General features: G+C 42.8%; 1 protein-coding gene across 2 annotated transcripts in view; it reads left to right on the top strand.

The window, feature by feature from the left end:
- The window catches only part of cpn1 (carboxypeptidase N, polypeptide 1), a 201,048-nt gene that overhangs the window by 40,996 nt on the left and 147,765 nt on the right, over positions 1-12,287 (top strand). For both annotated transcript variants that reach the window (XM_041883959.2, XM_041883952.2), the window contains exon 2: positions 5,126-5,322. In XM_041883959.2, the coding sequence (XP_041739893.1) occupies positions 5,126-5,322 (197 nt within the window). The remainder of the gene's footprint in view (positions 1-5,125; positions 5,323-12,287) is intronic.

The following is a 12,287-nucleotide window of genomic DNA, read 5'->3' as shown; positions in this document are numbered from 1 at the left end:
GGGCAACACGGACTTTCAACTCCCTCCAAAAATGTTCTATGGGGTTGGCTAGGCCACTCCAGGATCTTGAAATGTGTTTTGGATCATTGTCATGTATCGGTGTGTTTGGGATCATTGTCATGCTGAAAGACCCAGCCACGTTTCATCTTCAATGCCCTTGCTGATGGAAGGAGGTTTTCACTCAAAATCTCACGATACATGGCCCCATTCATTCTTTCCTTTACACGGATCAGTCGTCCTGGTCCCTTTGCAGAAAAACAGCCCCAAAGCATGATGTTTCCACCCCCATGCTTCACAGTAGGTATGGTGTTCTTTGGATGCAACTCAGCATTCTTTGTCCTCCAAACACGACGAGTTGAGTTTTTACCAAAAAGTTCTATTTTGGTTTCATCTGACCATATGACATTCTCCCAATCCTCTTCTGGATCATCCAAATGCACTCTAGCAAACTTCAGACGGGCCTGGACATGTACTGGCTTAAGCAGGGGGACACGTCTGGCACTGCAGGATTTGAGTCCCTGGCGGCGTAGTGTGTTACTGATGGTAGGCTTTGTTACTTTGGTCCCAGCTCTCTGCAGGTCATTCACTAGGTCCCCCCGTGTGGTTCTGGGATTTTTGCTCACTGTTCTTGTGATCATTTTGACCCCACGGGGGTGAGATCTTGCGTGGAGCCCCAGATCGAGGGAGATTATCAGTGGTCTTGTATGTCTTCCATTTCCTAATAATTGCTCCCACAGTTGATTTCTTCAAACCAAGCTGCTTACCTATTGCAGATTCAGTCTTCCCAGCCTGGTGCAGGTCTACAATTTTGTTTCTGGTGTCCTTTGACAGCTCTTTGGTCTTGGCCATAGTGGAGTTTGGAGTGTGACTGTTTGAGGTTGTGGACAGGTGTCTTTTATACTGATAACAAGTTCAAACAGGTGCCATTAATACAGGTAACGAGTGGAGGACAGAGGAGCCTCTTAAAGAAGAAGTTACAGATCTGTGAGAGCCAGAAATCTTGCTTGTTTGTAGGTGACCAAATACTTATTTTCCACCATAATTTGCAAATAAATTCATTAAAAATCCTACAATGTGATTTTCTGGATTTTCTCTCTCTCAATTTGTCTGTCATAGTTGACGTGTACCTATGATGAACATTACAGGCCTCTCTCATCTTTTTAAGTGGGAGAACTTGCACAATTGGTGGCTGACTAAATACTTTTTTCCCCACTGTAGCTGAAAGACCTTGAGAATAGGCATTTTTCACAACTGTTAAAATAGATTAAATACAGTGCCTACAGTATTCACACCCCTTGACTTTTTCCATATTTTTTTGTGTTACAGCCTTAATTTAAAATTGATAAAATGTAGATTTTTTTTTGTCACTGGTCTACACACAATACCCCATAATGTCAAAGTGGAATTATGTTTTTTGAAATATTTACAATATAATAAAATGAAAAGCTGAATTCAATAAGTATTCAAACCCTTTGTTATGCCAAGCCTAAATAAGTGCAGGAGTAAATATGTGCTTAACAAGGCACATAAGTTGCATGGACTCACTCTGTGTGCAATAATAGTTTTTAACATGATTTTTGAATAACTACCTGAACTCTGTACCCCACACATACATATAATTGTAAGGTCCATCAGTCAAGCAGTGAATTTCAAACACAGATTCAACCACAAAGACCAGGGAGATTTTCCAATGCCTCGCAAAGAAGGACCGCCACAGGAATGGAAGACCCAGAGTTACCTCTGCTGCAGAGGATAAGTTAATTAGAGTTACCAGCCTCAGAAATTGCAGCCCAAATAATATGGTGTGGGGGTGCTTTTCTGGTGACACTGTCTATGATATTTTTAGTATTCAAGGCACACTTAACCAGCATGGCTACCACAGCATTCTGCAGCGATACGCCAACCCATCTGGTTTGGGCTTAGTGGGACTAGGCTGTCTCATCGCTGTCGGTGATCAGGCCTACCACCGTTGTGTTGTCAGCAAAGTTAATGATGGTGTTGGAGTCGTGCTTGGCCACGAAATCGTGGGTGAACAGGGAGTACAGGAGAGGACTAAGCACGCACCACTGAGGGGCCCCTGTGTTGAGGATCAGCGTGGCAGATGTGTTGTTGACTACCCTTACCACCTGGGGGCAGACCATCAGGAAGTCCAGGATCCAGTTGCAGAGGGAGGTGTTCTGTCCCAGGGTCCTTAGCTTAGTGACGAGCTTTGTGGGCACTATGGTGTTGAACGCTGTGCTGTAGTCAATAAAAAGCATTCTCACATAGGAGTTCCTTTTGTCCAGGTGGGAAAGGCAGTGTGGAGTGCGATTGAGATTGTGTCATCTGTGGATCTGTTGGGGCTGTATGCGAATTGGAGTGGGTCTAGGGTTTCCGGGATGATGGTGAGCCATGACCAGCCTTTCAAAGCACTTAATGGCTACCAACGTGAGTGCTACGGGGCTGTAGTCATTTAGGCAGATTACCTTCGCTTTCTTGGGCACAGGGACTATGGTGGTCTGCTTGAAACATGTAGGTATTACAGACTCGGTGAGGGAGAGGTTGAAAATGTCAGTGAAGACACTTGCCAGTTGGTCCGCGCATGCTCTGAGTACACGTCCTGGTAATCCGTCTGGCCCCGCGGCCTTGTGAATGTTGACCTGTTTAAAATGTCTTGCTCACATCAGCTACGGAGAGTGTGATCACACAGTCATCCTGAACAGCTGGTGCTCTCATGCATGCTTCAGTGTTGCTTGCCTCGAAGCAAGCATAAAAGGCATTTAGCCCGTCTGGTAGGCTCGTGTCACTGGGCAGCTCATGGCTGGGTTTCCCTTTGTAGTCCGTAATAGTTTGCAAGCCCTGCCACATCTGACGAGCGTCAGAGCCGGTGTTGTAGGATTCAATCTTAGTCCTGTATTGACGCTTTGCCTGTTTGATGTTTCGTCAGAGGGCATAGCGGGATTTCTTATAAGTGTCCGGATTAGTGTCCCGCTCCTTGAAAGCGGAAGCTCTAGCCTTTAGCTCGGTGCAGATGTTGCCTGTAATCCATGGCTTCTGGTTGGAATATGTACTTACGGCTGTGGGGACGACGTCGTCAATGCACTTATTGATGAAGCCGGTGACTGAGGTGGTATACTCCTCAATGCCAATGGATGAATCCCGGAACATATTCCAATCTCTGCTAGCAAAACAGTCCTGTAGCGTAGCATCCGCATCATCTGACCACTTCCATATTGAGCGAATCACAGGTACTTCCTGCTTTAGTTTGTGCTTGTAAGCAGGAATCAGGAGGATAGAATTATGGTCAGATTTTCAAAATAGAGGGCGAGGCAGATGCAGTCTCCACGAACGCGGGAACATTGCCTTTAAATTTAAGTCACGCTATAGCACGGACCTTCTGCGGTTCAGATTGAATCTAGGCCTTAAACTTCTAGAAAAGTTGTCATGCTACTTGATGTCGGGAGAGCTATAGTTGCAATGCGTAGGGTCCACTGGACCATCAGTGTTTTCTCCAATCAAGGGGTCAAACATGTTTTTTTGCATTGTCCCCAATGCAAATGTTATAAATTGTTTCAAGTTTTAAGTTTTAATGTCACGTGCACAAGTATAGTGAAATGCCTTTCTTGCAAGCTCCAAACCCAATATCAATGTAGCACTAAAAATAACATGAGGTCAAACAAAAACATACCAGAAATAAAAACAGGAAGAACACGAGAAAGTAAGAAGCTATATACAGGATCAGTTCCAATACCATATTTACAATGTGTAGGGATACTGGAGTGATAGAGGTAGATATGTATAGGCGTAAGGTGACTAGGCATCAGGATATATGATAAACAGAGTAGCAGCAGCGTAAATTATGATCGTATGTGAGTGTGGGTGCGTGTGTGTAGAGTCAGTATAAATGTGTGTGCATGTTGTGTGTGTGTTGGAGTGTCAGTGAGCATGAGTGTGTAGAGTCCTGTGAGTGTTCATAGAGACAGTGCAAAAATAAATATAATGTTCAGGAGCCTGTTAGTGTCAGACTTGATGCACTGGTACCGCTTGCCGTGAGGAATCTAGAGAACAGTCTATGGCTTGGGTGGGAGTCTTTTGACGATTTTCCGGGCCTTCCTTTCACACCGCCTGATATAGAGGTCCTGGATGGCAGGGAGCTCGGCCACAGTGATGTACTGGGCTGTCCGCACCACCCTCTGTAGCGGCATGCGATCGAGGGTGGTGCTGTTGCCATACCAAGCAGTGATGCAGCCTGTCAAGATGCTTTCAATGGTGCAGCTGTAGAAATACCTGATATTGTACTGTAAATTCCTCACATTTTAAGACTTCAATATTTAGTATTTATTAGGATCCCCAATTAGCTGCTGCCGAGGCAGCAGCTACTCTTCCTGGGGTCCAAAAAGGAAACAACACAAAAAAATACATAATATACATAAATATACATACATAGCACTACATTCACATTACAATTTAGCCATTCAGCAGTATTATATTAAAACTCACAATATTAAAACTCACTCGACTGTTTTGCATTGTTCGAAGCTGCAAGTGCTCTCCAGTCTCCAACGTCGTGCAACGTAACAATGGGTGGTAAAAAGCTACTTTTTGAGCGGCATATCTGTCGGCAAAGCTAGGGCTCAATTCCCATAGGGAGTACTGGAGATCTGTCCACCCTATTAGCATGAATAAAGTAATAAAGTAATCCAATACCTATTTGGAGTAAACGTCTATTCTGGTAAGTGGGTAACCCAATAAATGTGTCTTTTACCTACATAAAACACTATCTAAATAATCCAATCATGTCACTTGTTCTTTGTCTTTTGTTAGCTGATGCTGTACTGTTTGTTTCTATTTAATCAATATTACATTCAAGAGATACTGTGATACTGTATTGTCAGTTCAACAACTCACTTGATTAAATGGTGCTGTGTCTCAGTGAAAGGCCTAAGGGATGGATCCTACTGATGAATGGTGCTAGAACATGTAGTGGCAGGCTGAGTAGCCGGGGAGGGTTAGTGGGTAGTGTGGGGGTGAGGGCTTGCTTGTTTTCGTTTTCTGCATACACAACACTTTAAGCGGATGTGAGCCTCTATGACCTTTTCATCCATTTGCCCTCCTGACCTCCATCCACCTGACTCTTGTTTTTCAGTGGAGCCGGAGTTCAAGTATGTGGGGAACATGCACGGGAACGAGGTGCTTGGTCGGGAGCTGCTGATCCAGCTCTCCCAGTTCCTGTGTGAGGAATACCGGGCCGGAAACCAGAGGATCACACGCCTCATCCATGACACGCGCACCCACATCCTTCCTACCATGAACCCAGATGGTTATGAAGTGGCTGCCAAGCAGGTACTGACTGTGATGTTCACTACAGTTGTATTGATGTTGTCAACCCACCAGTCTCTCATGACTCATGATTAACCCTGAACAAAAATCGTGCATAATTTGGTCAGATGCTCGATTAAGTTCTAGGGGGAGACGTGATAGAGATTGAGGTCTCCACCTTCGCAAACAAAAACCCACAGCCAAATTTACCACGGGTATTACAATTGGGTTGTGTGCAGCTGCAATTGATTGATGATTACTTGTGTACTGCCAGCGGTGGGCATGTGGGCAGGATTGAAACAAACCCAACCTTCATTTATGTTGTGATGCAGTCATGACATTTACATTACATTTACATTTACGTCATTTAGCAGACGCTCTTATCCAGAGCGACTTACAAATTGGTGCATTCACCTTATAGCCAGTGGGATAACCACTTTACAATGTGTTTTTTTTAATTTTTTAATTTTATTTATTTTTCTATTTTTTTCTTCTTCTTTTTTTTGGGGGGTGGGGTTGGGGTAAGGGAGGGGTAGAAGGATTACTTTATCCTATCCCAGGTATTCCTTAAAGAGGTGGGGTTTCAAATGTCTCCGGAAGGTGGTGAGTGACTCCACTGTCCTGGCGTCGTGAGGGAGCTTGTTCCACCATTGGAGTGCCAGAGCAGCGAACAGTTTTGACTGGGCTGAGCGGGAACTATGCTTCCGCAGAGGAAGGGGAGCCAGCAGGCCAGAGGTGGATGAACGCAATGCCCTCGTTTGGGTGTAGGGACTGATCAGAGCCTGAAGGTACAGAGGTGCCGTTCCCCTCACAGCTCCATAGGCAAGCACCATGGTCTTAATTTCAATGGTAGAATCTGTCTATTCGCCTGCTCTGATGGCTCTTTTAACAATGGTAAATCTTAGCGCTGGCGGTAGCGCTATAGGTCTAGGGGTGTGTCAGAGCTATTTTTTTTCACATTATGATCGCAATAGCTGGCGTTTTTTATGAATAAATTAGTTGTAGATGTGACGAGGGCTGGTTACTCACTGGCCAATCAAAGTGTTCCATGGCTTAATATTGCATGTGGTTGTCTCAAGTTCTGTAGGTTATTGACGGTCTTTGTGTTGTCATCTACTCCAATTCGGCTGGGGCATATAATATTCTCATCCTAGTCCATTGTGGATTGATACTACAGTTTATTAAATAGCATAGGCTACAGTAACGAGTAATAGCAACAGTAAAAATAATATCCAGTGTGTGCTCAATATGTTTGAAGTGTTGGCAGTCAACATTGTTGTAATTGGCTTCAATGAGTATGTCCTACATGCACTTCTCCTAAAATAAAAAATTCTAGGCTCCAGCAAATGTTATTGTATGTGTGAGGCACGTTCTCAATAAGCAAGATATAGCCTAGCCCTACCATTGATACTGCATTATAGGACTGAATAATTTAAATACGTTTGGAGGAGCGCATCTTTGCTAACCGCTCTTTGGAAATGGGGATGGATACTTGAACAAGCTAAATTAAGTATGCAGGTAGGCATATGTGTGTATGTTTTAGGATGTGCAGTATATTTTCAATTCAAGGCTCTCTCACGAATGGACGATTCAAACACATTTTATGGATAGGCTACTTGGCTGCAAGGCCAGGATATAAAAGACACACGACAACGTATTGCTGTTGAACGAGTAGCGTAAGGGTAGCCTACTGAGGGCTTGGTTTTTAATCAAGTGAAACGGAAAACGATGTCATGGCTTTAGAAGCTTCTGATAGGCTAATTGACATAATTTGAGTCAATTGGAGGTGTACCTGTGGATGTATTTCAAGGCCTACCTTCAAACTCAGTGCCTCTTTGCTTGACATCATGGGAAAATCAAAATAAATCAGACCTCAGAGAAGACCTCAGAAAAAAATTTGTAGACCTCCACAAGTCTGGTTCATCCTTGGGAGCAACTTCCAAACACCTGAAGGTACCACGTTCATCTGTACAAACAATAGTATGCAAGTATAAACACCATGGGACCACGCAGCCGTCATACCGCTCAGGAAGTAGACGCGTTCTGTCTCCTAGAGATTAACATACTTTGGTTCGAAAAGTGCAAATCAATCCCAGAACAACAGCAAAGGACATCGTGAAGATGCTGGAGGAAACAGGTACAAAAGTATCTATATCCACAGTAAAACGAGTCCTATATCGACATAACCTGAAAGGCCTCTCAGCAAGGAAGAAGCCACTGCTCCAAAACCGCCATAAAAAAGCCAGACTACGGTTTGCAACTGCAAATGGGGACAAAGATTGTACTTTTTGGAGAAATGTCCTCTAGTCTGATGAAACAAAATAATGACCATTGTTATGTTTGGAGGAAAAAGGGTGTGCCTTGCAAGCCGAAAAACACCATCCCAACCGTGAAGCACAGGGGTGGCAGCATCACGCTGTGGGGGTGCTTTGCTGGAGGAGGGACTGGTGCACTTCACAAAATAGATGGCATCATGAGTAAGGAAAATTATGTGGATATATTGAAGCAACATCTCAAGACATCAGTCAGGAAGTTCAAGCTTGGTCGCAAATGGGTCTACCAAATGGACAATGACCCCAAGCATACTTCCAAAGTTGTGAAAATATGGCTTAAGGACAACAAAATCAAGGTATTGGAGTGGCCATCACAAAGCCCTGACCTCAATCATATAGAACATTTGTGGGCAGAACTGAAAAAGCGTGTGCGAGCAAGGAGGCCTACAAATCTGACTCAGTTACAACAGCTCTGTCAGGAGGAATGGGCCAAAATTCACCCAACTTATTGTGGGAAGCATGTGGAAGGCTACGCGAAACTTTTGACCCAAGTTAAACAATTTAAAGTCAATGCTACCAAATACAAATTATGTAAACTTCTGACCCACTGGGAATGTGATGAAATAAATAAAAGCTGAAATAAATAATTCTCTCTACTATTATTCTGACATTTCGCATTCTTAAAATAAAGTGGTGAGATCCTAACTGACCTAGGACAGGGACTTTTTACTAGGATTAAATGTCAGGAATGTGAAAAACTGAGTTTAAATGTATTTGGCTAAAGTGTATGTAAACTTCCGACTTCAACTGTATGTGAGAATGCTATTAATTTACTACAGCTCTGCGTTCATCACCATAGTGCCCTCAAAGCTCATCACTAAGCTAAGGACCCTGGGCCTAAACACCTCCCTCTGCAACTGGATCCTGGACTTCCTGACGGGCCGCCCCCAGGTGGTAAGGGTAGGTAACAACACATCTGCCACGCTGATCCACAACACGGGGGCCCCTCAGGGGTGCGTGCTCAGTCCCCTCCTGTACTCCCTGTTCACCCATGACAGCATGGCCAGGCACGACTCCAACACCATCATTAAGATTGCCGACGACACAACAGTGGTAGGCCTGATCACCGACAACGATCGAGACAGCCTATAAGGAGGAGGTCAGAGACCTGGTCGTGTGCTGCCAGGATAACAACCTCTCCCTCAACGTGATCAAGACAAAGGAGATGATTGTGGACTACAGGAAAAAGAAGAGGACCGAGCACTCCCCCATTCTCATCGACGGGGCTGTAGTGGAGCAGGTTGAGAATTTCAAGTTCCTAGGTGTCCACATCACCAAACTATCAATGTCCAAACAAACCAAGACAGTCGTGAAGAGGGCACGACAAAGCCTATTCCCCCTCAGGACATTGAAAAGATTTGGCATGGGTCCTCAGATCAAAACATTCTACAGCTGCTCCATCGAGAGCATCCTGACTGGTTGCATCACTGCCTGGTATGGCAACTTCTCGTCCTCCGAAATCACTGGAGCCAAGCTTCCTGCCATCCAGGACCTCTATACCAGGCAGTGTCAGAGGAAGGCCCTAAAAATTGTCAAAGACTCTAGCCACCCTAGTCATAGACTGTTCTCTCTGCTACCGCACGGCAAGAAGTACCGGAGCACCAAGTCTAGGTCCAAAAGGCTTCTTAACAGCTTCTACCCCCCAAGCCATAAGACTCCTGAACCGCTAATCAAATGCCTACCAGGACTATTTGCAATGACCACAACCACACAACTTCTGACCACATCTAGTGACCACAACCACACAACCTCTGACTGCAACCACACAACTGCATTCCACATCTAGTGACCACAACCACAAAATTACATATCACAACCACACAACTTCTGACCACACATGTAACTACTGACCATGTCCACACAACTTTTTACCACAACCACACAACTACTGACCACAACTATTGAACCAGATAACTACTGACCTCTACTACCAACCACAACTTCTGACCAAATCTACCGACTATAGATGGAAATTAAAAATGATTTCACTATTTGAATAATAGAATCAAAGTACACATTTTTAAACTTCTTTCACTGCCAAAAAAAACATTTAAAGAGGTTTAGTAAGCCCCACAACTTTACTTCTAAAGTTACCATCTAGTTATTGTGGGGCTTGTACAGCAAGAGCCCCAGCTTAGATCTTCTTCTTCTTCTTCTTCTTCTTCTTCTTCTTCTTCTTCTTCTTCTTCTTCTTCTTCTTCTTCTTCTTCTTCTTCTTCTTCTTCTTCTTCTTCTTCTTCTTCTTCTTCTTCTAATTATTATAATTATTATAATTATTATAATTATTATTATTACACACGCTACTCCTCCTACAGTTTAAGCTAGAAACGCCGTTCAAACTTCAAAAATTCGGAACAGTCTCGATCGAGTTGCTTGTATACAACTTTTTGATATCTGTTATACTTTTTACGTTATTCACTTTCTTGTCTTCTTTTTCTCCTCCATCCACTTTCATGGAATTTCTCAACATTCTAAGGCTCCCTATTGTGACATCATCCCTTCCAACTGCCATTATCTGTAAGTGAAATCATGCAACTTTTGACCCAAATCAGCTAATAATTCCACTTTACAAGAACTTAGACAAAAAGTTAAAGCGTTCCTATCTAAAGTTACAGCAGTTTAAGTAACCGCATCAACAACATTTTCTGTAACATTTATGAAAACAACTGCCATTTTTGACCACTACCCCAACAAGTTAAACAAAAAGTTAGAGCATATTGGATATTCATCTAGTTTTCTGCTATTCATATCTGTTCGCAGAATCCAAATATTCACTACGGAACTTACGGTACAGTTGTTTTTGTAGCTGCAATACCACGTGTTCTGTAGTGGAAATTCTAATCAATAATGAGGAGAGACAAGGTCAATCACCAATCAGGATATTACTTTATTCAAAATGTATTAAGGTAATAACGAGGCTGGTCGGCCCAACACTCTTGACTGTTGGGCTGAGAGCCCTGACACAAAGAATACAAAGATCTTTTATAGCAAAGATACATCCTCTTAGTCTACATGACAAATAACAGACGTGTGGAATGAGTCAAAAGGAGAGACTTGATATATGAGAAAGGAGAGTATCCCCCAGCCAGATTTAATTTGCCGTGAAGACTGTTCTTATTGTACAGAAACCAGAGTTTGGCCCCTAAGACAAGCATCCTCTCATCATTATCCATACCCGAGCCATCTATCCCTGGTACCTCATTATACACCAACACCAATTAATTCTATGGAATGCATGCTGTAGGTTTTATCACCAAACCATCGTAAATCTACTGTCAGTGTTAACACAGACACATGAGATTTATAAGAACCCTATTCTATTACAGAAAACAACCATTTGATGCAATAACAGTATTATAACATAATCTTGTGATTTTGCTCTCATATTCCCCCATTTTAAAGAGACATTAATACACATGTAGAAAGTGCATACATTCTTCATAGAACAAGAAGCATAAAAGCAAGGCTCAACCTCCTCCCAAGACACTTAGCACTGTCTCCCATTTCAACCTCCAACACATATTCTAAGCATTCTACCAATTTGTCTGGGGTGGTCATGATACACAGTCACCTGCACGAACCCATGAAGAAAAACAAAAGATGCATACAGTTTATATGATTCAAGGCTATATCTTCATAGACAGTGAAAAGCAAATATTTAATGCATAATGCAGTGCATGCAACAATGGAGTTAAATAAAATAAGCTTTAGTTATCTAGCACACTCCAATGGATCAGCATGGTGGAAATAACTATTTCCATCCCCATAACACCATCTGTAGAAAATATAATTAGCATATCTTGTTGGACAAATCCAGGTAGAAAATGTTTAAGAAAATGTATTCAGTTTAATGCCTAATGAACATGACCCAGGGCAAACATCATGATTCAACTATTTATAAGGCAATGCCTGTGGACTCTATGTGCCATTAGCATAGTTCCTGAGTATTATCATTATCATCAAAATGTAATTTGGTAATGGACATAGATTAGGATAAGTTTCACTCTCAGCATCAGAGATCACCCTCTCCTTTCACCAGGGCATGCTGAGTATGGGTGGTCCCGGGGATCGAACCCACTACCTTGGCGTTACAAGCGCCGTGCTCTACCAGCTGAGCTACAGAGGACCTTACTCAAATCAAATCAGTCAGTAAACAAATCATAATCAAAACCCATTAATTATCCAAACCAAATTTAGAATGACATTCTACAGTGATTCACATTGGTTCTATAACTCAAAGTTAAAAACCTCAACTTGGCACACTTCGACACTGGCAGAATGTACATTTATATTAACATACAGTATAATTATCCTATAATTCTAATATTAACTTCCTCATCACTATTATAATTACAGATCAGTATCTCAATGCATTCTTAATCTAAATTACTATAAATTTAGCAGTGTGTAGACCTCCACAATCAACCTGATACCCCAGAATAAGCTATTTGAGATAAGCCTAAATCAATTACGGGCACAGTTGACCAAACCCTTCCTTCCCCGGCACTCAATCTTCTGGCGTCTCCCCATTTTCTTCTTCAGACAGCTTTATAGTTCAAAATGGATGGCCCATGATCATGTCCCAATTTCAATGTCTCACCACCTCTACCCCCCATTATGTCTTGTCCATTTGCCAACCAGTATACCAGCAACATG

This window comes from Coregonus clupeaformis, chromosome 1 (assembly GCF_020615455.1).
Source record: "Coregonus clupeaformis isolate EN_2021a chromosome 1, ASM2061545v1, whole genome shotgun sequence".
Lineage (NCBI taxonomy): Eukaryota > Metazoa > Chordata > Actinopteri > Salmoniformes > Salmonidae > Coregonus > Coregonus clupeaformis.
Note: the sequence above shows the minus strand (reverse complement) of the source record. Positions and strands in the feature narration are given on the sequence as shown.